The sequence below is a fragment of the Pteropus medius genome, unplaced genomic scaffold (assembly GCF_902729225.1).
Source record: "Pteropus medius unplaced genomic scaffold, Ma_sr-lr_union100, whole genome shotgun sequence".
Taxonomy (NCBI): domain Eukaryota; kingdom Metazoa; phylum Chordata; class Mammalia; order Chiroptera; family Pteropodidae; genus Pteropus; species Pteropus medius.
The window spans coordinates 189,149-213,329 of NW_024343105.1; the positions used below are offsets into that span (position 1 = coordinate 189,149).

At 42.0% G+C, this 24,181-nt stretch overlaps 2 protein-coding genes and 1 pseudogene across 9 annotated transcripts in view; 1 reads left to right on the top strand and 2 right to left on the bottom strand.

Annotated features, from left to right (window-relative positions):
* TBC1D8 (TBC1 domain family member 8) overlaps positions 1–17,613 on the top strand; it is a 96,777-nt gene extending 79,164 nt beyond the window's left edge. For 6 of the 7 annotated variants that reach the window (XM_039867079.1, XM_039867080.1, XM_039867083.1 and 3 more), the window contains 9 exons: positions 482–767; positions 1,537–1,666; positions 1,801–1,899; positions 2,451–2,519; positions 7,308–7,548; positions 8,085–8,150; positions 14,288–14,377; positions 14,787–14,884; positions 16,149–17,613. In XM_039867079.1, coding sequence (XP_039723013.1) covers positions 482–767; positions 1,537–1,666; positions 1,801–1,899; positions 2,451–2,519; positions 7,308–7,548; positions 8,085–8,150; positions 14,288–14,377; positions 14,787–14,884; positions 16,149–16,676 — 1,607 coding nt within the window. In that variant the 3' untranslated portion in view covers positions 16,677–17,613. Of the gene's footprint in view, positions 1–481; positions 768–1,536; positions 1,667–1,800; positions 1,900–2,450; positions 2,520–7,307; positions 7,549–8,084; positions 8,151–11,187; positions 12,688–14,287; positions 14,378–14,786; positions 14,885–16,148 lie in introns of those variants that run through there. The other variant, XM_039867085.1, reaches the window with a different exon arrangement.
* On the bottom strand, positions 3,909–4,027 carry LOC120606050 (uncharacterized; annotated as a pseudogene).
* Positions 17,614–17,889: 276 nt separating the features above from the next.
* On the bottom strand, positions 17,890–23,578 carry RPL31 (ribosomal protein L31). 2 transcript variants are annotated; one of them, XM_039867091.1, is made up of 5 exons: positions 23,439–23,578; positions 22,929–23,035; positions 19,778–19,903; positions 18,378–18,490; positions 17,890–18,044 (listed from the first exon to the last, which is right to left on the bottom strand). In XM_039867091.1, the coding sequence occupies exons 2-5, from the start codon at positions 23,033–23,035 to the stop codon at positions 18,013–18,015; spliced, it is 378 nt and encodes a 125-aa protein (XP_039723025.1). In that variant the 5' UTR covers positions 23,439–23,578; the 3' UTR covers positions 17,890–18,012. The 2 variants fall into 2 exon arrangements, with proteins under 2 accessions (XP_039723025.1, XP_039723026.1); XM_039867092.1 differs by having other exon boundaries at positions 23,361–23,496.
* Between the last annotated feature and the right edge of the window lie 603 nt (positions 23,579–24,181).

Consider the following 24,181-nt stretch of genomic DNA (forward strand, 5'->3'; position numbering starts at 1 on the left):
TTTCCCTATGTTTTCAAAGTTATATAGTGCTAGCTTTTATCTTTAGGTCTGTGACCCATTTCAAATATATTTTTCTATGTGGCGTGAAGTAGGGATTGAGGCTCTTCCCCAATATCCATACAACATCCACAATTTTTTAGTGTTGTATTTTATTTTATGTCAAGTTACGGTACATTGGTTAGACATTTATATATTTTTTGAAACAATCCTCTTGATTACTCTATCTTCTTTCCGGCTCTACACATAGCCATTACATTACTGTTGACTGCATTCCCTGTGCTGTGCTCCCCATCCTCGTGACTATCTATCAACTGTTTTTTGAAAATACTATCCTTTCCCCATCGAATTACCTTTGTCAAAATGTCAAAAATCAGTTAACTAAGTACAAGTCCTTTCTGAACTCAATTCTGTTTCGCTGTTCTGACCTCAGAGAGGTTTTGGTTTCAGGCTAACTTTAGAGAGTGTGGCCTTCCTTCTCCAGGGGCCCAGGTGGACCAGTCTGTGTTTGAGGAGCTCACCAGGGAGCACCTTCCCGAGCTGGCCGAGCACCTGAATGACCCCTCAGCTCTGGCGTCCATCTCTCTCTCGTGGTTCCTGACTCTTTTTCTCAGCATTATGCCTCTGGAGAGTGCAGTGAATGTTGTAGATTGCTTCTTCTACGATGGGATCAAAGCCATCTTCCAGCTGGGGCTGGCTGTGCTGGATGCCAACACTGAGGACCTATGCAGCAGCAAGGATGATGGCCAGGCCCTGATGATCCTTAGCAGGTGGGCTGTGTTTTGGTGGCTGACTGGGGCAGAGTGGGCAGCAGCTGGAACCCTAGAAGACAGATGGCAGGAGGAGGCAGCAGCAGGTGCCCTGCAGGGCTGTTGCTGTGGGAACTTTCCTTCCGCTCTATCACTTGTCACCCTGTGGTCCCCCTAAAGCCAGGTCATCAGATGGCACTTGTCATCTGCATGTGGTAAAGAGTGCCATCTTCCCTCATTCCTCTCTACCAAGCAAGGGAGGGAGAGAGAGCTGTCAGTGCTCTTCCCTGAGGTTCAAATGTCTTGAGTGTAGATGAACACAAAGCAGCCTTGGACAGGACGGACACCGGGAAAAACCTCAGGCAGCCAACTGGAGGTTTCAGACATTTTATACAAGTAGGAGCTGGTGTGTCCCTCTAGGCCACGGACTGGAACCTAGGTCTATTGGAGCTGAGGGCAGGTTGGCTGACAAATGACAGGTTCCCTTTCAGAATATTGTGGAAGCTTAAAACTGCGTGTACGCACAGAAGTTTGTATTTACTTCACTGGAGAGTCGCAGACCCCTGGAAACCTACTGTGGGGCCTATACCACCGAGTCTGGCTTTATAGCTCTTTCCTTTTCTCTAAAACGTGCATAGCGGTTGCTCCCTTGCCTCCTCTTGGTGTCTGGGGACAGATGAGCTGTGTTTAAAAGTGCTGTGACATATCTATGGCCCCTGTGAAGGGAGTTGGTGTTGGATGGTGCCCAGTGAGGGCCAGCCTGCACTTTAATGCCAGGTGGTATGCTTAGGTTTCTAGATCACATTAAGAATGAGGACAGCCCTGGACCCCCAGTTGGCAGTCATCATGCGTTTTTCTCTGATGACCAGGAGCCCTACCCTGTGACCGACATTGCTGACCTGATCCGGGACTCCTATGAGGTAACTGGTCCTGTTCCATCCCACCCTATGGGAGCATACTGGGGAAATGGACCTCAGGGAGGTTTGGGGGGCTGCTCCTCATGTCCTCTGTATACAAAAGAGTCTGTGAGCGGATCATCATTGTCTCCCCACAGAAATTTGGAGACCAGTCTGTGGAGCAGATTGAGCATATGCGCTGTCGGCACCGGATCAGGGTCCTGCAGGGCCATGAAGAGACCACAAAGCAGAACGTGGTGAGTGGAAGCCTTTCACTGGCCTGAGTGTGTCCCCTGTTGTTCTCTAACGTAAAAATGCATCTGAGTTGAATTAAAAACTTAATAGGTGTGGTGTGGTCTAGAAACAGCATAGGGTTTAGAGTCAGATTGCGAACAAATTAACCACCGTGAGCCACAGGTTTCCTGGTTGTGGACGACGCCCATGGCATGGGACTGAAGGAGTAAGGTGGAGAAAATGCCCAGCATGCGTGCCTGCCATGTTCACTGCTGTTCAGGAAGAGCCTTCTGCCCCAGCTCCTTCTTGCCTAGTGTTTAACTTCCATTAGAACATACACATTTATCTGAAGGCCCTGGTGTGTGTCTTAGAAAGGCCAAGGATTAACACCTGAGAAAGTCTCCATAAAGTGATTTTTGTGTCACAAAGGAGCAGACACTGCTCAAGCAGACAGGGAAGCTGGCACTGGATACCTGGTGTCCCACACTAGTAGAAAGAACCCCCTGTCCCCCACCCCTGATTCTCCAGGTACAAGCAAAGAACTCACTCCATTGCTGTTTGTTCTTCCCTCAAGCTCCGTGTTGTCACTCCAGAAGTCTCAATTCTTCCGGAAGACCTCGAGGAACTATATGACCTATTCAAGGTATGAAATTCTGGGAAGTAGAGGGAGTGGCAGGCCCTGAGGCAAGCCAGAACCAACACTACCAGTCCGCCCAGGGTGACGTAGAGGGCTCTGCCCTGTGCTTGTCTGGGGCGGCTCTGCTTAGCCTTGTGGGCTAGAAGCCCATGCACTAGAGCTGCTACAATGCATCCCCAGTCCACAGTAGATGGAACAGTGACCCGACTATAACTGTCACCTCAAACACTTTTTTTAGTTACTCATAATCTTACCCACAATTCATGTCCACGTATTTTTATATTTGGCCGGTATGCATTCTCTGTTCCCTTGCTGCTGTTTTAAACATTTTTCCATGTTGCTACATAGTCTTAATCTTTTTTATGTTATTTTTGTCATTTTGGTAATAATATACTAAACCATATTTCTAATATTTGAATAATAAGGTAGATTCTCAGGTCTTGCTATTTAACTCACCCTGCAAAGAACATTTTTAAGTGCCTTGCTAAAAATATTCTTGGTTGAAGCAGTAAATAAAATGGGGAAGAGTGGCAGGCACATTGATCCACTCCTGACCCCTGGCAGTGAAGGAAGAAAGAGAGCAGTTGCAGAGAGCAAGTCCAGCACTGAAGGGAGCAGCGTCCAGGGCTCTCCCTGGTGGACACTTGAAGCCACTGTCACTTCTGATCACAAATTGCCAAAACAGTTTAAACAGTAATAAGTAGCACTCCAGGTACTTCTGAGCAGAGCCTTCGAGGTCATCCCAACCCCACCCCTTGTGGCACGTTTCCCTACAGTCACCGAAATGGCTGGTTGGCTTTTGGATTCCTAGCATTCCTCATTCATAATAAGCAGGACTCCTGGCCCTGTCTCCTGTAAACATCACCCGTTTTCAAGTTGTACAGTTTCCTCTGTTGCACAAAGAGAAAATCACGTCATGCCAGTCACAAATACACTCTCCCTGTTCCACAATCCCAAGCCCTTTGACTTTCAAGGAGGAAAAATAGGGAAACCAGAAACACGAAAGCAGGTATACAAATGTGTTGTTTAGCATAGAAAGACTCATTTCTTTAGAGTTAACTGTTCTCCATTTGAGATGTATCACGAATCTGAATTTATATAATTCAAAAGATTGCTTTAAATTTAGTATGAAAACACATTTCAGTAAGTACTAACCATGTCATTCATCTTTAATACAAAGTTTTTAAAGATAGATCTGACTTTCTTGTTTCCCATTTTTGTCTTTCCTGTGAATGATATGGTTGGCACTTGATGAAATCTTTCATATTTGTAGTCAGCCCTACTAGTCTTTCATATATGTAGGACAAACCACAAATATAAATTCATTCATACATTCATTCATTCATTTAAATTTGAAGCTTTGTCTTTTATTTTTATTTTTAAATTTTTTTTTTATGCCTACAGCACCTGCTATTCCTAGGTGGTCTCCCATCCAAGTACTAACTAGGCCCGACCCTGCTTAGCTTCCGAGATCAGATGAGATCAGTCGTGTTCAGGGGGGCATGGCTGTAGACTACATAAATTTAAAAACTGTAACTATAGATTATTTTCAAAATATACTTCCAAAGGAAATTGCAGTAAAATAGTGTCATCATCACAGTGTCTAATTCTGTTGTGCAACCAAGGCGCCCCAATACACACCCACCCCAGCACCTCCCACCAGGTTTGGAGTCACATCACCTGTACATGACAGCCCCTCAGGCTATCCTTTCTGGTCTCCCCTGAATTGCCTTGGCTCTCACACGCTTCATGTATCTTAATACTTAAGTACTATGTATATATTATGTTCTCTAGCTGAGTTTTAGATGCTTCTCTCTTGAATCAGAATTTAATTTTCTTAAGGGGAAAGGCCACACTGAAATACCCTTACATTGCTTTATACGTATGTGGCAGGTTCTTAGTAAGCTCTTCACTCCACTGCACCCTGCCCTCAGCCTGGAATGTGGAGGCGTGACTTCTCTGTGTCAGCTCTGACCTTCACCTTTACATTCTCTTTCCTGTTGAAGATGAACCATGTGGTTATACTTAATAAAATCTATTTTTCTGGTTAATTTAAAGCAATCTTTTTTATCTTTTAATGCAGTTATTTTTGTCTTTCAGTTTTATTAAGATGTAATTGACATATAGCACTATATGAGTTTAAGGTATACAGCATGACATGACTCACATATATTGTGAAATGATTCCACAGTAAGTTTAGTTACTTCTCATAGAGATGCCCCCAAAAATGTTTTTGTCCTTGTGATAACAGCTTTTAGGATCATATTATCTTAGCAGCGTTCAGATATGCCATACAACAATGCTGACTACAGTCATCATGTTGTGCACGGCATCCCCAGAGCCTACTTATAACTGGGGGTTTGCACCTTTGGACCACCTTCCTACAGCTGCCCCACTGCCCCCTGCCTCGGGTAACCCGCAAATCCAATCTCTTCATCTATGAGTTTGGGTTTTTTTGTTTTCTTTTTTAGAGTCCACATGTGAGATAATACAGTATTTGTCTTTCTCTGACTTATTTCACTTAGCATAATACCCTTAAGGTTCATCCATGTTTTAAATCAATCTTGAAAATTACATAAATTCAGATTTATAATGTTCACCTCCTGTTGAGAATAGCTTCATTAATCTTATCTTTCCAAATACAATGTGAACAGAGTAATTTATACTCTGTATGATAGCCCACTTCTGGAAACACGCGGGAGCTGAAACCATCCATACTCATCAGCCTGCCCTCCTTCTCGATAATCAGTTACATTCATTCACTGTTGCTAGACTGCCAGACTCTAGAGAGCATCTGGTCTCTTTAATACATTTTGCTCATTTTCATGTTGTGGTTAGACTTTTATTTTCAAAATTTAATTAAAAAACAAGTAAAATTAAATTATACTTACTCTCACCTACAATCCTACCTTGTACAGGTAATTCTGTTCACAATATATCTCTGTCCTGATTTTTTTGCCTCTTTATACTATATCTCTCTAGACACACTCACACACACACTTTATTTCCACATAGAGTGAGATTGCGCTACACATAATGGACATATCATGGACATATTTCTAGATCAGTATCTACAGATCCTTTCTCATTCTTTTTTAATGGCTGCATGATTTCATTATAGGGTTGAGCCATAATTTAACATTCCCCTACTGAGGGACAATAATGTTGTTTCCAGTCTTTTGCTGCGTGCCGTACTGAGCAAACGCCTTTATGCCTTTATCAGGGCATCAGTGCAGCTCTTAACATGGAGTCGGGGCACAGACCAAATTTCGGACAATACTGCTAACACAGGATTGGTTTTTCGAATTTCAGTTTCAATGATGATGTCTGAGTGCTCATTTCCTATACTCCGTACCCACCCAGCATTTAATATTATGCATCTTTAAAAATTTTGCTAGTATTGTAGAAAATTGTATTTTCTCTTAATTTAAATTTGTTTACTCATTAGTGAGGTGACTACCATTTCATGAGTTTATTGGCCGATTGTATACTTTTTTGTATCACCTGTTCATGTCCTTTGACGAGTTTTATATTGGTTTGTTTTTCTCTAAGAGTCTAGGTAAGCAGGTCAGATTGGTCCTTGGCCTGTATATGTAATTGTTTTCTTCTGGGCAGGATTCTGTGGGCCCTCAGCATCAAAGGATGTACAACTACATGTGGAAATTTAGTGTGTCTTGGGTTTTCAGGAACGGAAATTCATTAGACCTCTGTAGTACTTTTCACGATTCTACAAAGGCTCTTTAAAGAACACAGCCACAATGAATATGACAGTAAAATTACAAATGGCATTTTGGTTTCTATCCAGAATGGAATATGTGCTGGTATTTTACAGCGCCGCCTCCTGTCTCTGTGCCATCCTTACGGGTGAAGAGCATTGAAATTGTGGGGAATCTGCAGTTACTGGGACTCATTTCAATAGCTGGGATGTCCTAAGAGGTGACATAAAAGATATATTCTAAGAGGCTCAGCTAGTCCTCAGCAACAGGGCCACTTTTGATTTCTTTAGTTTTCTTGCCTATTCCCAAGACTTGAAATCACCTTTTTTACTTTTATTTGAATTGTTAATATATTGTTAATAATTGTCCATATGATTCAAAATTCAGAATGTATATAAAAGTATGCAGTAATAAGACTTGCTTCCATGTCTGGATCTCTACTCCCACTTCCCTTACTCACAGGTAACCAGTGTTGCTAGTTTCTTTTGTATCTATAGATCTGCCTAGTACTTTTTGATTTTGAAATAATGCAATTATGAGAAAACATCAGATTAAAAATTGTATATCCACCTAGGAAGACCAGGTGCTGTAGGTGTAAAAAAAAATAAATGAAAATTTTTAAAAAATTAAAAAATAGGGGATTGTAAGTTGACAAAGTCCTTGCAATCTGTGAGGTCAACCAAGGGTTGCCTCACCTAAAAAATTTAAAAAATAAAAAAAAATAAATAAATAAAAATAAAAGAAAAAATTGTATAACTTCTATAATTAAAACTATGGCAGCCGAATTATGTATTTAAGAGTTAAAATGGTAAATTTTGTTATGTATATTTGCTACAATAAAAAAACCTTAAAAAATGTCAAAATGACATTCACGTGGGCAAGGACTACAGAGTGACAACTTTTACATCTGGTTAGGGGGGTGAGATTGCAATTTAATTTTTTTCCATTTGCTCTATAATGTTGCTTATTCATTACACAATAATTTTACAAGGCAAAGTAAGTCGTGAGAGAAGGACTTGTTAGCCTTGGCTTAAGTGTGCTGCCATCTCTCACAGATTGCTCTCTCCTTCATCTTAAGAGAGAACACATGCTGAGCTGTTACTGGGAGCAGCCCAGGCCCGTGGCCCCTCGCCATGACCCCAGCAGGCCCTACACAGAGCAGTACCGCATAGATGCCCAGCAGTTTGCACACCTGTTCCAGCTTGTCTCACCATGGACCTGCGGGGCCCACACGGAGATCCTCGCTGGAAGGACGTTCAGGCTTCTGGATGACAACATGGACCATCTTATTGAATTCAAGGCATTTGTGAGCTGTCTCGGTATGACTCTGTGGGTCTTTATTGCAGCGAGTTGATTTTGGGGTGTGAATGTATGAATATAAGACAAAGTGGATTGTGGAACAGGGAGAGCCACACAGCGAAGTGCATTTGTGACTGGCATGACATGATTTTTATGATTTGAAAAATCACTCTGCAGGCTCCTCTCATGACTGTTTTTATGCTTCGAGGGGTGGAAGAGGGGCCCAGGCTCTCAACATACAAGGTCACTTGTTCTCTTTGGTGCCCAGGATGTGGTGGTGGTCTGTTAAGGAGCCACGTTTTGAACACTTGCACATGAAATTAAAATTTTTCAGAAAGTATGAGGCCAAAATTTGTAAGGTTATTTTGTAGCTCAACAGTCAGCAATCGCCACCTTCCACTTTTCCATTTCAAACACAGTGTGTGTCTGGGGCAGAGAAGTGTAGAGTCAATAAGTGTTGACTTTACTAATCTCTCTCCAGTGAGTTTGTGTCATGACAAGTGTACTATAGCCATCTGCACCTACTCAATCTTTTTTTTTTTTTTTTTTTTGGCAGATACTATGTATAATGGAGAAATGAGTGAGAAAATTAAATTGTTATATAGGCTTCATATCCCTCCAGGTAAGAAATTCCAAGAGGAAAAATTAGGTCATTCCACCATGACATGAATCAGCTTTGTGCACAACAATGCAGTTCTTTTTAAATTTCATTTAGACTCAAGGCAACAGACATTTCTAGTTTGGGCTCCTGATGACAAATTTTAAGTGCTGTATTGTATGGCCTACAGCAGAGATGTCCAAACTTGAGTGTGTGCCAGAATCACCTAGAGGACTCGTTAACTTGCAGGTTGCTGGGCCTGCCTCAGTTTGACTTACCATGTCTGAGGACCACACCTTGCAAACTGCTGGCTCATGGAATGTGTGGGGAAGCCAGGCTCTCATGGCCTTAATGGAGGGCCATTTCACCTTGCTATTTTTGAAGGACCATTTCTTTTTCCCAGCATATAAGGCCATGCCTCCTTCAAATTTAAGCAGTGGTAACCAGGGACAGGGAAGCAGCTTGAGAACCTCTGGGATCAGACTTGGTGTTAACCTTGGACCTCTGACACAGATAGAGGTGGGTTCGGAATTCCAGAGGGTCTCTGGACCTCATTGCCATTGTTCTGGTGCTGGATGGGGACTCTGACAGAACTACCCAACGTGGACGCCTGGGAGGCTGGTGGGCTGTGAGATTTCCCAGGCCACAAAATCCTAGTGGCTTTTACAACTAATACCTGTATAAAAGTTGGACCTGCATATGGACATTATTTGTGGATTTCTGGGTACACTTCCTGAAGTCAGCCACTGCTGAACTGGCGCATAGTACAGTGTGCACTTTCTTTCCAGGAAGCATTCTGCAGCAGCTACACCTCCACCCTCTCACAGATTCTTTATTACTTTAGTGCAAACTGTTTAGCATCGGTGAAGTTCTTTGGCTTTTATGCCAATATAAGTTAAGTTTTGTTTTATATTCAATTTGCCTTTGCACAGATGTTTTCCTACTAACATAGAATACGTACATAATTATTTATTATCATTATCATTTTTTTCCATAATAATTGTTTCTGGTGTTGCTAAAGAGAGAACACCAGTGATTTTATTCAATTTTATCTTGATTTTTAAATTTTATTTTGGGGTAATTTTAGACTTATAGAAAAGTTATATAGTATATATTATTCTTGATGTATTTTTAAATTCATTACTGCTTTTTGATATTATTTGAGATTGATATTTTTAATCTAACTTTATATTGAATTATTTCTAAATTATAAGTTTATTTCTAAAACGCATTTTAATTAGTTCATTAAAGGCATTTGTAGACCTTCATGGCTTCAGAAAACCAGTTTTTCAAAACTTTTGAACATATGTGATTGTAATATTTATATTGCATGAACTGAATTTAAATTGTTTAAGAAATTAAGATTTGCTATTTTGCTCACTTATGTTTAACATTTGAATTTTTGATGCAGTTAAAAGAATGCAGACCCTAAAACCTCTATTTAAACATATAATTTGCCAAGGCCATAAAGGTCCAAAATACATTTAGATACTTTTAATTTAAACATTTAAATAGACTTAATTTAAACAAATATTTACTTTCCACCATAAAAATTTTTTGGTTAAAGGTGGGACAAACACACTAGTCATAAAAAAAGTTTAACTCTTATTTCCTGATGGAAGGCGGGGTACCCAATAAGGTACATCACACCTGGCCTCAAACTCCCACATTATGCAGAGGGCCCTGGAAGAGGTGCAGGGCTTTTGTGAGCTTGCCTGCAAAGGTATCTGATACAATTCAGGAATCAAAGAGGCACTAGGCTCAGGGCTTCACAGTTCCAGAAGAGCTCACTTTATTGGCTCCATGGTGACTGCAACACTGTTTAGCAAAAGAAATAAATATTCCAGATGATTTGATACTGTATCAGGTGACATAGGGATGAAGAGTAGTCCAGATTATTAAATCAGGAGTTTTTATTGCAGATTGATAGATCTGCAAATACTGGTCATTTTACTCAGTTAATTGGACTTCCAGGTGACAGTTTCCTGGAAGAACATTAGATTCATTAGAAAGAAGCATCAAAACAAGCTACTGAGAATGATACACTGGCAATGGTAAACGGATACAAATGAGCAAGCCACTGGAGGCCTTCTGTAAAATGGCATATATGCTGAGAGCAGAGTTGACATCACAAGTTCCTGCTGGAGACTCTGAGATTGAGGGACATTGTTATATTGGCAGGGTAACCCTCCAAAAAGTTTCCCTGCTGGTCTGCATCCACATTAAAATGTCGAATCTAATAAAAATTTGACCTGCTCCAGTCTTTGTGTTCAGCTTTATGGGAAGAAGTAGAGAGTTCTGGGGTCTCGTTTGTACCAAAGTGTGTTTGCTGTCCAAAGGAAGAGTTTTGTCGAGAAGCTGAGTTAAAAGAAATCGTAATAATTCCAATTTGCAATTTGGCTAAAGCTAGTTATTTTAAAAGGCTTAAAATATTGAAAACTTGAATGAACTTAATTGGAAACTGAAAGAGCCCATGAAAATATATTAACATGTACCGATAGTATGGATTCAAAGGAAAATTTCCACTTAGAAAAGAATGAGGTTACAAATGCTTCATTAGTGATGTTTAGTGTAATTTGAATCCTGAAACATAATTGTAGGCTAATACAACAATATCTGTATGAATGGGGAAAAGCTTTATTTTGAAATACTTGATATAAAAAAAAACCTCAATGTTACATTTGTCAGTCAAGGAGAAGCTATTTGATATGCATAGTGACTACGCAAGAAGTAAAATTGAAAACATTTGAACCATTCAGATTCTCGGTAAGGACAAAAAAGGAGTTTCCATCAAGTAGAGAAAAATGCCACTTGTTTTGACCTTGTGATGGTGACAGTCTGTTGAAGAGGTCATTCTTTAATAGCCCTAATCAGAAATTATATGTAGCCATTTCAATATTAGTATGAATACTAGTATTAAAAAGTCCTGAGTGCACTAAGATTTCAGTACCACTTGATCATTTTATTCACAAAATCTATTTTGTTCCATTGGCCATTGTAAAAGAATGTACTTTTGAAGTTTAAGTTCATTTACTTGGATCCATTTTCTAAACCTATGCAGTACACTTGGAAAAATACAAGAGCTTTGCATGGCATTGCTTTGTGAAGAGTACCTGCAGATGAGATAAGTACTGATAGAGTATTCACTGTGGATGAAAACATTAGCAGTGTCACCAAATAGGATTATTGTGTTTGAAATGAATGTCAATAGGACGAAGATATATTTGATATGACGACATTTGCCTAAGAGAAAAGTTGGACACTCAGATTACAGCCAGGTATTCGTTCTTCACTTTTTGGTTGGTCTTCTCTTATGGTTATATCAAGAAACGATACTGAAGATAAACTCCAAAATGTCCCACTTTGGGGAATGTGTCAGTATGTGAAAATATTTACTGGAATCCAGGAAAACTGAAGGATTGCTACACCACTCTAAGGACCAAATTATTCATGAGAATGGCCCAATGACGGACATGAGGAAGGCCCACAAGTGAAATGGAAACCGAAGAGCTAAATGATGATTCCAGCCAGGAGCAAGGACTTGCCTTAGACAGTAGAAACTGAAGATTCGTTGCAGAAGATAATGATTTTGAAAATGGATGATGTACCGAGGAAGGTTGCCAAGGTCAGCTTCTCACACGACACCAGCAATGAGTGTACATCCAAGTCTAACAGCTTTGGCAATACCGACATCAACCGCATCAGAACTGACACCAAGCACACCGGGTGTGGTGACAGCTTAAGCTAGAGGAGATCTGCTCTTTGGATTGGGATCCAGAGTTGAAAATACCACCTGAAGATTTTGAAAAATATGAAAAGTGTAGCCTACAAACCTCAAACTTTTGTAAAATTAAAGTTTGCATTGAACTTTTTTTTAAGAGAAAAGTGAGGTGCTGAAGATCCCCAATATTATTCAAATTGTCAGGGAGCCACTAAGAAATTGGGTTTACAATCCCAGCATTTAGTTATTACACCTCGAGTGGCTTTTTTTATAGTAGATGTCTGAGACACAAGTTGGATACTCCAGCTGACTTTCCTATCAATGACGGATAGATCGGAATTCCTAATTAATCCAAATGCAAGTCCTATAATTTGATTGCCTTTCCCAACCACTACAGAGGTGTAAGAGGAGGGTACTACATTGCCTTTTCAAGAAAATATGATGGGCAATGGTATTTTGATGACTGCAGTATCTCAACTATACCTGAAGGCCACATTGTTTTGAAAGCAGTATACATACTCTTCCAGAGACAGGAAGTTTCAGGTAACAGAATGTAAATCACTCATCCCATTTTAACTTGAAGTGAGACAATGAAACTTGTATTTGGAGAGACACAATGACTACTTTAATAGAAATGTCTCTTTATCTATTTGTAGTCTTGAATTATGAGTTATACATATATTGGAATACAAAAATAAGGTTACATTTATATGTTAAAATACTTAAAAAAGCTGAAAGTACATTTACAGACCGTATAAAAAACTCGGTGTTTACTATTTTCCCTAATGCATTGTATCTTCTATTCCTGACCATAGAGAGATGTTTTTCAGTGAGCTCCTAGCTGCCTCGTGTCCCCGTGTCCAGTCTGGGTAGTGGTTTCCGTGTGTGCCTAGAAAGAGGTTGGGAAGCACTGTTCTGTGGTTGGTTGGCCTGTCTGGTTGTCACTATTGGTACTTTTTCTGCCTCCTTTCTGGATACTCACTTACCTCTTGAATTAATTGTTCTACTCTGTGCCCCCATGACACTTGTGTATTAGTTTTCTGTTAGAGCATTTTGTTAGAGTGACTTGTGGACATGTTTCTCCTGTTTGATGTACCAAGCTCTTTAAGGATAGGGAGGGACCCAGTATGTTCTTGACAACTCAGTGGCTATGACCTGAGAAATCCTCCATCATGACTGCTCTAAGCACCATCCAGGGTTTGTAATTTTCCTCCTATTCCGTTTCTGAGTAGGTTCTCCCATGTGCCACTGCATATACTTTGTTTTAGGCGAATTTCGGAGCGGGGCTCAGTATCTCTGTTATAGTAAAAATCAGAAGAAGAAAAACCCCAAAAACCCCCACCCGCCAAAATCCAGAAACCTACCTTCCAAGGAAGGAGGGTAGCTTATCAAGGCTTTGGTACCATCTTTTAGATATTTGTTCAATAACACTGAATTTTGCCTTTGATTTATTCTCAGTGAATAGCTTACTAGAGAAAGCTCAACCTTTTTAAAATATGAGGATCCTGTGTAAATGTTTTAACAGCTTTATTGATCTACAGTTCACATACCACGCAGTTCATTTAAGGTGTACGGTCGAATAACTTTTAGTATATTTAGTTTTATAGCTTTCATCACAATTTAGAACACTTTCATCACCCACCAAAGCAAGCCCATACCTTTTAGCTATTGCTCAGTCCATCCATTTCCCTGCTTTGTCTAGATTTGCCTAGTCTGGACATTTCATATAAATGTAGTCATGCAACATGCATGCGATTTTGTGTCTGGCTGCTTTCACTTAACGTTTTCAAGGGCCATCCATGGTGTAGCATGTATCGGTGTTTCATTCTTTCATGGCCGGATTTGGTACCCCAGTTGGTGGGCATGCTGAACTCATGCTCACCATTGATGAACACCTACCTGAGTCTGTTCCCACCTTTTGGCCCTTAGAAACAATGTTGTCACAAACGTGTATACAAGTTTTTGAGTGGACATCTCATTTCCCTTTGGTATATCTACTGGAATTTCTGGGTTGAATGGTAATTCACATTTAACTCTGAGGGAACTGCCAAACTTTATATTTCCATGAGTAGTCTATCAGGGTTCCAATATAATTGTTTTTGTGCATTTCAGGAAAACTTGTAATGATAAAATGCTTTGGCTTTTTTTTTTCAATTTTGTTAGAAATTCTGTAATATAGCAGTAGGTGTTCATTGGAACTTTTCAAATGGGATTTACTACATACGCCTCCCAGGTCAGTACCTGCCATGCAAGCCCTGCGCATGTCATCAATCACAGCAGTACGTATACGTTCAGGAAAGGCACTGACTGGTGCAGGATGCTTCATTTATTCCGTGTACCCAGTGCCTGCAAAGGCAGGAGTCTACAAGTTGGGGGCTGCTGGCTTGGCCTTTAGTTCTTAAAGAGATACAATAATTTGTTCAATTTTTTTTTTTTTAAGCACTCACTGAAAATGACCAAGACAGCCAGTCACCATTAAAGAATCCTCTGTTGTCGACGTCAAGACCCCTGGTTTTTGGGAAACCAAATGGCATGTATCTCTTTTCATTGTTCCCTTCCACCAGGTGTGTCATGGTGACTGTCAAGAGCCAAGACTCACCTGCTCCCTCCCTGGAGAATTAACACTGCTTTCACAGGCCAGAAACCTTCCTGAGCCGCAGTGCACTGGGTGACAGCCCCTCAACCCTACCGACCCTACCACATTTACTGTCTTGCTTAATGTTTCAGGGAAGGGTTCTCTCCTAGCAAGAGGTCACCCAGCTGCCACACTCCATTTCTGGTCAGCTGTAAACAAACTCCCTCTTATGTCATCTGTGCCCCTTTGTATATGGATTTTCTTGGTGGAATTCCTCATCCCCTCACCACTCACTTCTACACACACATACATGTTTAACTTTCATGGACTTTATGTAGATTAAAGTATGTTTCCTTTGTCTCAGGTGATGCAACCGATTATCAGAAACAGCTGAAGCAGATGATTAAAGATTTAGCCAAAGAAAAAGATAAATCTGAGACTGAGTTGCCCAAAATGAGCCAGGTATGGACTTTATTCTGTGTAGAAAGTTAACTATTTTGCCAAATGATTTGTTCAGAAGCTTGATGGTTAAGCTGAGACCCCTTTACCTCTACAGCCATTATCAACGGATCTTGTAACTTCTAGCCAAAAATTGTGATTAAATGGGAAATATTTAAGAGGCTGCCACACACTTCATGTCTTTGAAGTTTTTATATCAAATGCATCTATACCCAGGTTATGGTTTATTCCCTAGAATGATAGCAGCATTTGGGGGCACTGGGAATAGTATTCTTCCTTTAAAAATTGCCCTTTAGTTTCTTGAAAAACTAAAGTGACTACGTAATATACAGTATTGACATGTCTCTAAAGTCTACGCTGTCCCCAGGAGTTGTCACATTCAAGTGCCATGATAGTGGATCATTTTTATTTGAAAAGGGTTCCTCCACAATGTTTAGGAAATGTAGGCTGCAAGTTGAAACTGTTCCTTTATTATATGATCTAAATATTTTGATAGGTACTGAGCCTTCAAGAGTCAAATTTAGCAGTGTTTCTTTTTATGACCACAAAACATCTTGTGGGATTTCCGATTTCCCAGCCTGTTCGAGAAGTGCTCCTGCTCTTATCTTCATTGTACTCCCTGAATATAGTTAATCTCATCACTCAGAGCTTTTCTTTTTTAACTATAAAAAGTTGGCTGCAGCAATACCTTGCTTTCATTTACTTCAAAGTAATCATGGATATTTCTCCCAAATGATTAAATGAGTAGTTCTCTAGGTATTCCGAGAGTAACTGTATAGCTAGCTAAACCCACAGGAAGCATCTCAAGTCAGTCTCACCTTAGATGGGAGTAATTTGAGAAAGCATGACATTGTCATTGTATATTTCACAGCCTTTAGTTGCTGCATGCTGTTCCACCAGATGAACAAGCCCCAATTTTAGTCATAACAGAGCTGTTTTCAACTTTTTTCCTATTATAACCCTTAGCTTAAACATCCCTATAAACAAATCTGCAGTTTGTGGGTGCATTTCTACACGTTGATCTGGGTTAAAGGGTACGTACATCCTTCAGCTTGTACACATTTAAGAGTTGCTATATAGACAAATCTCTTTTAAGTGTACTGAAATTCCCTAGAATCAAAGGGCAGCGACTACCTGCTTCAAAAAGTACTATGCAGTTTCCTCTAAAAAAACTTGGAGAAAGTATAAAGTATACTAAGTATAAAATTTTAAAAAATGCATTATACCACCATCTTGGTTATGCCGCTATGTGCTCTTTTCATTCCAGAGGGAATTTATCCAGTTCTGTAAGACGTTGTACAGCATGTTCCACGAAGACCCAGAAGAAAACGACTTGTACCAGGCCATTGCCACGGTGACCACTCTGCTGCTACAGATTGGGGAAGTAGGACAGCACAGCAGCAGCAGTTCAGGAAGCTGCTTCCAGGAGTGGGGGGAGGAGCTGCAGGCCTTGGAGCCCTCTCCAGAGCAGGACTCGGTTTTTGCAGACAGTGACACTGGGCCAACACCCCAGGACTCCATGGCATGTCCTGAACAGGCAGAAGGGAACTGGACTGTCTCCCTTGAGCATATTTTAGCTTCACTTCTGACTGAAGAGTCATTAGTAAACTTTTTTGAAAAGCCACTGGACATTAAATCCAAACTTGAAAATGCCAAAATCAACCAGTACAGTCTCAAAACTTTTGAAATGAGTGGCCAGTCGCACCCTGAACTCAAGGAAGATAGCAGTTTGCTGACGAGACGAGCCTGCCATACCAAAGTACAGACCACAGTGTCAGGGGCTGTCAGCCCGTAAGTGTGTGTCACACGCTGGGCATCCAGGTATGCACCCCAATAGCCCTAGCTGGGGCTGGGGGACTGAGGCAATCCTCAAACATTTCTATTTATTTGTTAAGAGAATTATGAGTTTTACTTTTATCAGATTTGCTGAAATGGGCACTTCTACTGTGATTTTGTTCTCAGATGAACACAAGAGTCCAGTGTATCATGCTAACTCAAATAATACCCAAGTTCTCATTTTTCACTTGGTTACTGGGTGGTCAAGATCAAGTTCACTTTCAAGATCTAAGAGCACTATCTGTGCAATCGTTATTTGGTTTTGTTTGTTTGTTTGCACTAATTTTGTTTCAATGCTGGTAATTGAAACCATTTTAATATTTTTGGTTATATTCACTTTGTCCTTCCAAAAATGTGTACAAACCATGCTTTCAACGTTAGCCTCCAAGTTTTTTAATAAGAAATTTTTGTACTGACTTTGGTCCTTGTTTATACCTTTTACTTACATGCATGTTTAAGGTCTAGATGGTGCCAGTGAACAGATAGGCTGGAGCTGTCTCCTCCCCTTCAAATCTTGTGGTCCTCAACCCTACTGCCAGTGGCTGTCCACTGCCAGCACCAACAAGGCTTCAGAAATGACCTCTTTACAGTGGCGTAAAACTAATGTAATCCTTGCAGCGCCATCCTTTCAGGCTGAATTCAGATTTGGATGTATAAGCAGCTTTACCTCTGAGCTTTAGCGCCATGTAAACTAGCACTAAAAATTCTTCATGGGGCCATTACTAGTAGGTGAGCTAAAATATTAACTGTACATATAAATTAAGCATATCATTAAGCATTTACACCATCAAAAATCTATTTTAGATGACAATTATATACCTTTTGAGAGTTACATTCAATACAGATATAGGCAGAAGCTTAAGGACATACTACCAAATATATTTCATGAAATCTAAGATGCTGTCAATTGCCTCATTTTGGTTTAAAATGAAAAGTAGCCAAGAGCAGCTGAGTTCTACATGGCAGTTTCTGGAAAAATGTTTATCTTAGAATTAACGAAACATGCAGGTAAAAAAAACTAACCTATGTATCTCCACTTTCCCAGCTACCTAAGCAGTTATTCTAAAGTGAGGCTACATACACTTCAAAATCACTTAAAACTGCTTGGGCCCTGTCCAAATATTCAGAAACTCGAGAGGCTGGGGACAAAGGACACAGGCATAGTACTTAGGAAAAGCTTTCCAAGTGATTGTATAATTGGGAACTACTTTAAGATACACAGTTATTACACTGCAACCAGAAACAGGAAACCAAACCTCAAAGGCAGTTTTGTATCTTTATTCGACAATCAGCAGTTAGTTCTCATCCACATTAACTGTCTGTAGATCTGCAAAAGAAGTGACAGCCAGTCACCTTCCATACCCACACATCTCATTTTACACTTTAACTTTCAAAAACCCTTTTCTTGAAGGGTTTAGGCAAGTAATAATATTCACTGTGACCTTTTTACAACCCAGATATGAACCCAGTTTGTGTCCTTTGAAAGCATTTTCTCATACCATGACAATACAATAATGGTTGACTCATCAAGTCTGTTACTCAGATCCCTAGTGGGATGCCAAACACAAGCGCACAGCATTTGTTGGACAGATAAATTCATGTTATAAAAGAACTAAAGATGTTCTTCTAAACAGCTTTGCAGAATGGAGTAAAAACTTACTTTTGAAAGTGGTGACAGGCACATAGGTAACTAATGTATAGAGCTTGTTAGGTGAATCTTCATCTTCGTTACGTTTTCTGGACAACCGCACCCGGATACGGTATGGGACATTCCTTATAAATATAAACGTGTTGCTAAAGTCAGTTCATCCTCACAAAAATAGCCACCAGCTGTATTCTTACAGGCTGTCCTTACTTCCAAAACATGCTTCTAATGCTCCATCCATTGTTCTAATCTAACCAAGCAGCCATCACAGGTCTAGTTCCCTGGAAAATAAACTCACCCACAGGTAGACATAAAATGCTGTCATCTCAGGATGGATACCTGTCTTAGTAGGTAGCCACCACTGACATTCAATCTATGCAAAACTGTGGCTATGGGCTTCATCTGTTAAATTTCAATTTGGAGAAATACTGAAGGCTCTGTAGGCTTAATGGAACAGGTTAAGACCAGGTGTCTACCTGTGGGTTTCAGTTCCCTACCTGTCCGCTCACCCAACCTCACAGCAGCACCACAGTGGACTGTATCTCCTTTTATGGGTCTGAGGACCTGAAGCGTCCCGAACCTCAAGACCGTTCCTGGCTCCTACGACACCACTTCAACTTTATCTCCAAGGAGCTGTGTTGGCTGCTCCTTTTTTAGACACATCTCTACCGTAACTCTAAATGCCAGCCCACTACAGGGCTGAATCTCAGAGCCCTCTACCATCCCACCCACCCCAACATTGAAATACCACCCAGATGCTGCACCTTGCCCTGATCCAGTCTCTCAATGCCACTCCCCTTCGCACTCCTATGCACTCCTACTCTGGGACCTGACACTGTCCTCCACAGCAAAAACCACCCTCCTGCTGAGGTGCAGGGTTTCTAAACCTCCGCACTCCCGACATCTTGTCTGGACAGCCCCTGCAGGGATGCTTAGCAGAATCCCGGCCAGTAACACTCCCTGTGGTGATAACCAAAAACGTGCCAGGGGGAGTGGGGCCAAAGTTGCCTATGGCTGAAAACCAGTACCCCAAAAGTTTCTACAGATAAATCCCAACTCTTCACCATGACCGACATGATGCAATGTGGCTTGTCCCTTGCCTAACTCTATTCTCATTCACTGTTCAAGTCATTTATTTGACCCCATACTCATCAACCGGTTCCCAGATCACACCATGCACACTCTCTGTACAAGGCTCCCACCGGACCCTCACGATGGTGGCTCTGCCATTCAGGTCTCGTTTCAAATACCATGTCAAAAGGCCTCCCTGCATATGCTACCTCACCCTTGAGTTACTGTCACACTATTTTCTTCTCTATGCATTAGCTAATTACAGAACATGTAGACCGCAGAGCGAGATAGGTAAGCTAGTGTCACTTGAAAGGTCTATAATACAACACAGGTAACTTTAGTACCTGATCCCTTTGGCCCAGACGGCCTTGTTGAGCCTGGTATCGATGCGTACATCTGGAGTCCCCATCTCCTTCATGGCGAATTTCCGGATCTCTTTGAGTGCCCGAGGAGCACGCTTCTTGAAACCCCTGAGATTCAAAAGTAAGTAAATAAATTACGGAAGCACAAAATTAAATGAAAATGACCTATTTTCACGAAAGACATCTAAACTGAACTCGAACAAGGCAAAAACAATTCTTTTCTTCCACTGGCATATAATGCCTAGCAACAAACATACTTGAGACAGAGAAGATGCTCAATCCACTTTCAATGAAGTAAGATGAGGGCTCTGCATGTGATCCTTAAATAATGCTAAAATACACATCTGTCAACCCTTTCCTGATAAAACATCCCCAATCTCTAATACCACCTGTGGAGAATATACTCAAAGAATGACATTAGAATATGCTTGAACTTATATCATACAACACTGTATAAATGCAGTAAGCACCCCCAGATCAGCGTATAATTAGATTGTCACATCTTAAGACACAGCATGTTTTTGGAGATTACTCATATAAGTCCACAAACTTGGTATGTGCTTGAAGAGTAGGGGCTTGTGATGTAGACTGCCTCTCGTGAAGGACGATGTGGACCACAGTTAATTCTATGGAGCTCTCAGCACATGTCAGGCACTATTCCAATTCTGAGCCAAGCACTATTAGTGCACTGTTTAGAAGGGTGCACACATCCATTTGAATCGCATGCTTTAAATAAAATGTGAAAAAGCAAAACTTTACTATAGGCAGAAATGACTAAATATTTGCCTAAGTGCAGGCCATTCCAAGTGGGGCTGAGAGCGAAGTCTGAAGGGGTGTCCCACCACCCCAACACTGAACGTTGGAGAGGGGCCCTGTCCATTTCACCTCTGCAACCCCATGCACAGTGCCTGGAACATACAGGTGCCCCACACTTGTTAGATGAAGTGAATTTTATGAAACCCAGTAAGTAACAAAGAAAGCATGCTAGAGTGACTTAATTCTGCTCTAAAAACTTCAGTGACTTCCTGACCCACAGAAGACCTGACTCTCCATCCACCCCCACTCCTCGCTTGGCCTCTTCTTACATCTCCCTGCTCCCTCTGTTCTATCTAGCAAGCAAGCTCACATCTCTTAAAGGTGCCAGATATAATAGCAGTAGGTTTAACAGACAAAATCCTCTATTCTTCAGCTTACGTAGGTAGTACTCCTCGAGTACATCAGATATTGTCAAGTCTAACAAAGAAAAATAAACCAGTGAAAAGAGGGAGCATTAGGGGAAGAGACTGCAGGTTTGAGTAAGATGGCCAACGAGATACTGGAGTCAATATCTGAAGACAATGTAGGCAGCCATTCAGGTATGTGTGAAGCGCATTCAGGCAGAGGGAGAATAAAATAAACATAAAACCAAACAGCTGCCCTGAATCAGTTATGTGCCTGGTATGATTAAGAAAATATATGGCCAGCTCATATGGAATCATAGCAAGAACTCTGACTTCTAATCTGAATAAAATGGGAAGCCAACATAGGGTTTGAGGACCGACCGGGTAGGTGAGGGAGGGAACCACGAGCAGGGAGCTGCTAACTAGCCATTCAAGTGACAGAGAAGGTGGAGGAGCCAGTGCAATTAGTCCAGATGGTGACTGAAACAGGGAAGGCCACAAGAGAAATGAGAAGGTTAAGGCTGGAGATGGACATCGGGAGTCTGGTTTGGGGCCATGTAAAGTTCAAGATGTCAACATAAACACCTAAGCACAGATGTTAACAGCAGCTGGATATGAAGCCCTAAGGCAGACAGAAAAGAGCATCTGAGGCCTGGGACTCCTCACCATTAAGAGGGTGGTAGCTTGTGAGGAGGAACCAACAAAGTAAAATAAGGCATTTCTGGAGGAGAATGAACAATGAACTGTCAAACTTAGCCACCAGGGAGGCCTTCCCCTGGGGGGTCTGTATCAAATTCACCCACCTGCAATGGCTCACACCTACTTTTCAAACATTCCTTGCTGTGCTGGCCTCTAAAACAACACCCCCTACACTCGGTGACTTCCACTTCCCACTTGGCCATTTTTTCCATTTTTTAAATACTTGCCTAACTTCCAGTACTAAGCAAACTTGGATGGCAGGGCCTTTGGTTCCCCACTGAATCTGCAAACAAAACTGTGCCTAACACACAGGTAGGTGCTTCATGCCCCAGATAACGGGGTGAGGGGGAAGAGGCATGGGTACTCACAAATAGCATTAACGGAAAGGCGGCACTGATTTTTGACCTGGAAACCATCTGAAACTCCAAATAAGACAATGCTCCTTGGCTCACACTCGGCTAGGAGTGCAGAGCTGAAAACGCCAGACTCAATGTGGATGTTGCTGCACATATAAATCTCTCACAAAATTAGTTGTGCTGACACAAGACTGCCCAGTCAAATGCAGGAAATTTTGCTCCAAAGATTGGTGCCCAAATAGACTATTTTGCTATGTAATATAACTATTCAAGATCTGTTTACATTATCAGCAGTAGGCACTCTGTACAAAGAAAAACGCAAGGCTTAGAAGCCAAAAACCAAACCCAAGGAAAAACCAAGCACTAGAATATTCACACCACCAGTATTCTTGTGCATCTCAAATCCACAGCTCCCATGTGTCCCCACCACAAATACTGCCCTAAAACTCCATCTGTAAACTCTTGTTACAACTCAACCAATAGTAATCAGTACACATCTGTGTAAGCCAAAGAAAAATAATCAATTTAAGCGTTCACATTCTGGGATGGACCTGGCTTTTTTACCAGAGTCTAGAAACTGTTTGCTTTCCCTCGCATATATACTTTTCACCCTTTAGCCTGCCCAAGTTTATTTAACTACAAAGCACAGAGTGAAATGATTTTATCACCATGTTTTCACAATTGGCTCTCCCTGGAACCTTATTCTATCTCACGTTTCCAGTCATTAACCTCCCGGCATTAAAACCCCATAAACCTCAAATACGGTCCACTGATTAAATCTGAGCGTTTGAAGAAGAAATGCGTTTAATTTCTAGACCACCTAGCCTTTAAACGACCGAACAGACCTGAGTGACCACCAGACGCGCTGAGTTCGGGAGCCCCCAAAGCAAGGCCCTGGACGACTGCAGGAATACTCACACTCCATGGATGCGCTTGTGAATGTTGATGGTATATTCTCTGGTCACCACCTCGTTGATGGCAGAACGGCCCTTCTTCTTCTCGCTACCCTTCTTCGCGGGAGCCATCTAAATCCAGGCAACATGGAGGATCAGAGCAGAGTGAGACAAGCACAAGCCAAGTCCTCTCTCCCGGGCCTTCCCTCATGCGGCCGCCCTCGGGAAGCTCCCGGGTGCAGAGGGCCCGGCCAGGGCCCCGAATCCCCAGGTCGGGGCAAAGCCAAGCCGGCCATTCCCGGCACAAGAATCCGCTCCCCTCAGGTGCCTCCATCCCGGAAACCCTAGCAGCCCTGGGCTCCTCTAAGCCATTCTCCCTCCCAAGCTACGAGCCCTTAAACGCAGTGCTAATTTCCATCCCTCGGAACGCGCAGCCCCGGGCCAGCTCAGGACAGACCCCGCTGTCTCGGTGAGCGCAATCCCGGAAGAGGATGGAGCCAGATTACTGAAGATCAGACCAAGCACCCATACTCACACCGCCGGGACCAAGCTGGAAAGGACGAGCACGAGGTATTGTGGGAGAAGAAAAGCAGCGTCATAAGTACAACTTCCGGGTCGCCTGGAGGCGGCAGGAGCGAGAGACGAGGCTATGACGTCAGTACTGCGCGCCTGGGGTAAAGCAAGCGGGTCTCGGGGCGGGCCAGGGGCGGGGGCGGGGGCGGGGGCGGGGCCTGGGTGGGCCGCGGCTGCGCGCTCAGGCAGCTCTGTAGAGTTCTCGTCTTTGCTCCGCGTCTCTGTGCCTGTTGTCTAAGTCATAAAGACGGTAAAAAGTGCCCACTGAAAAATAATTCACTGGAGAAGTAAGTCACAGGAAATCAAGATCTAGGCCCCCAGTTGGCCGAGATCAATGTCCGGAAAAGAAGATGCTCTTTTTCCTATTCACTATTTATTGGGCCCACTTCACTGAACCTGTGTGCTGCTGTGTGCTGGCTGTGCTGGCTGGCTAGCATTTCCAGAGACGACCAAGGCCCAGCTGTGGCCTTGGTGGTGCTCAAGCCCAGCACTGCAGACTCCTGAAGAGTGGTTATGTCCTTGACTCTGGAGCCACTCCTGTCGGGCCTGATGAACAAAAAGGGCGACAAAGCAGCCCTGACGAGCTCCGGGGCTACCTGGCAGGCCTGGCAAGCCCAGTGACTGAAAGTAACCACACAGGATGGTCTGATACTTCCTAATTGGGCAGGTCATGGTGAGTAGTCACTTTGCAGGCCTATGGCTTCC

What these genes read in the sequence shown, in the direction of transcription:
- RPL31 (XM_039867091.1), bottom strand. Translation starts at nt 23,035, where the DNA reads ATGGCTCCCGCGAAGAAGGGTAGCGAGAAGAAGAAGGGCCGTTCTGCC. An exon ending in CACAAGCGCATCCATGGAGT is followed by an intron (nt 19,904 to 22,928) that starts GTGAGTATTCCT and finishes TTTGAATCTCAG; the next exon opens with GGGTTTCAAGAAGCGTGCTC. An exon ending in GTCTGGGCCAAAGGGATCAG is followed by an intron (nt 18,491 to 19,777) that starts GTACTAAAGTTA and finishes TATATTTATAAG; the next exon opens with GAATGTCCCATACCGTATCC.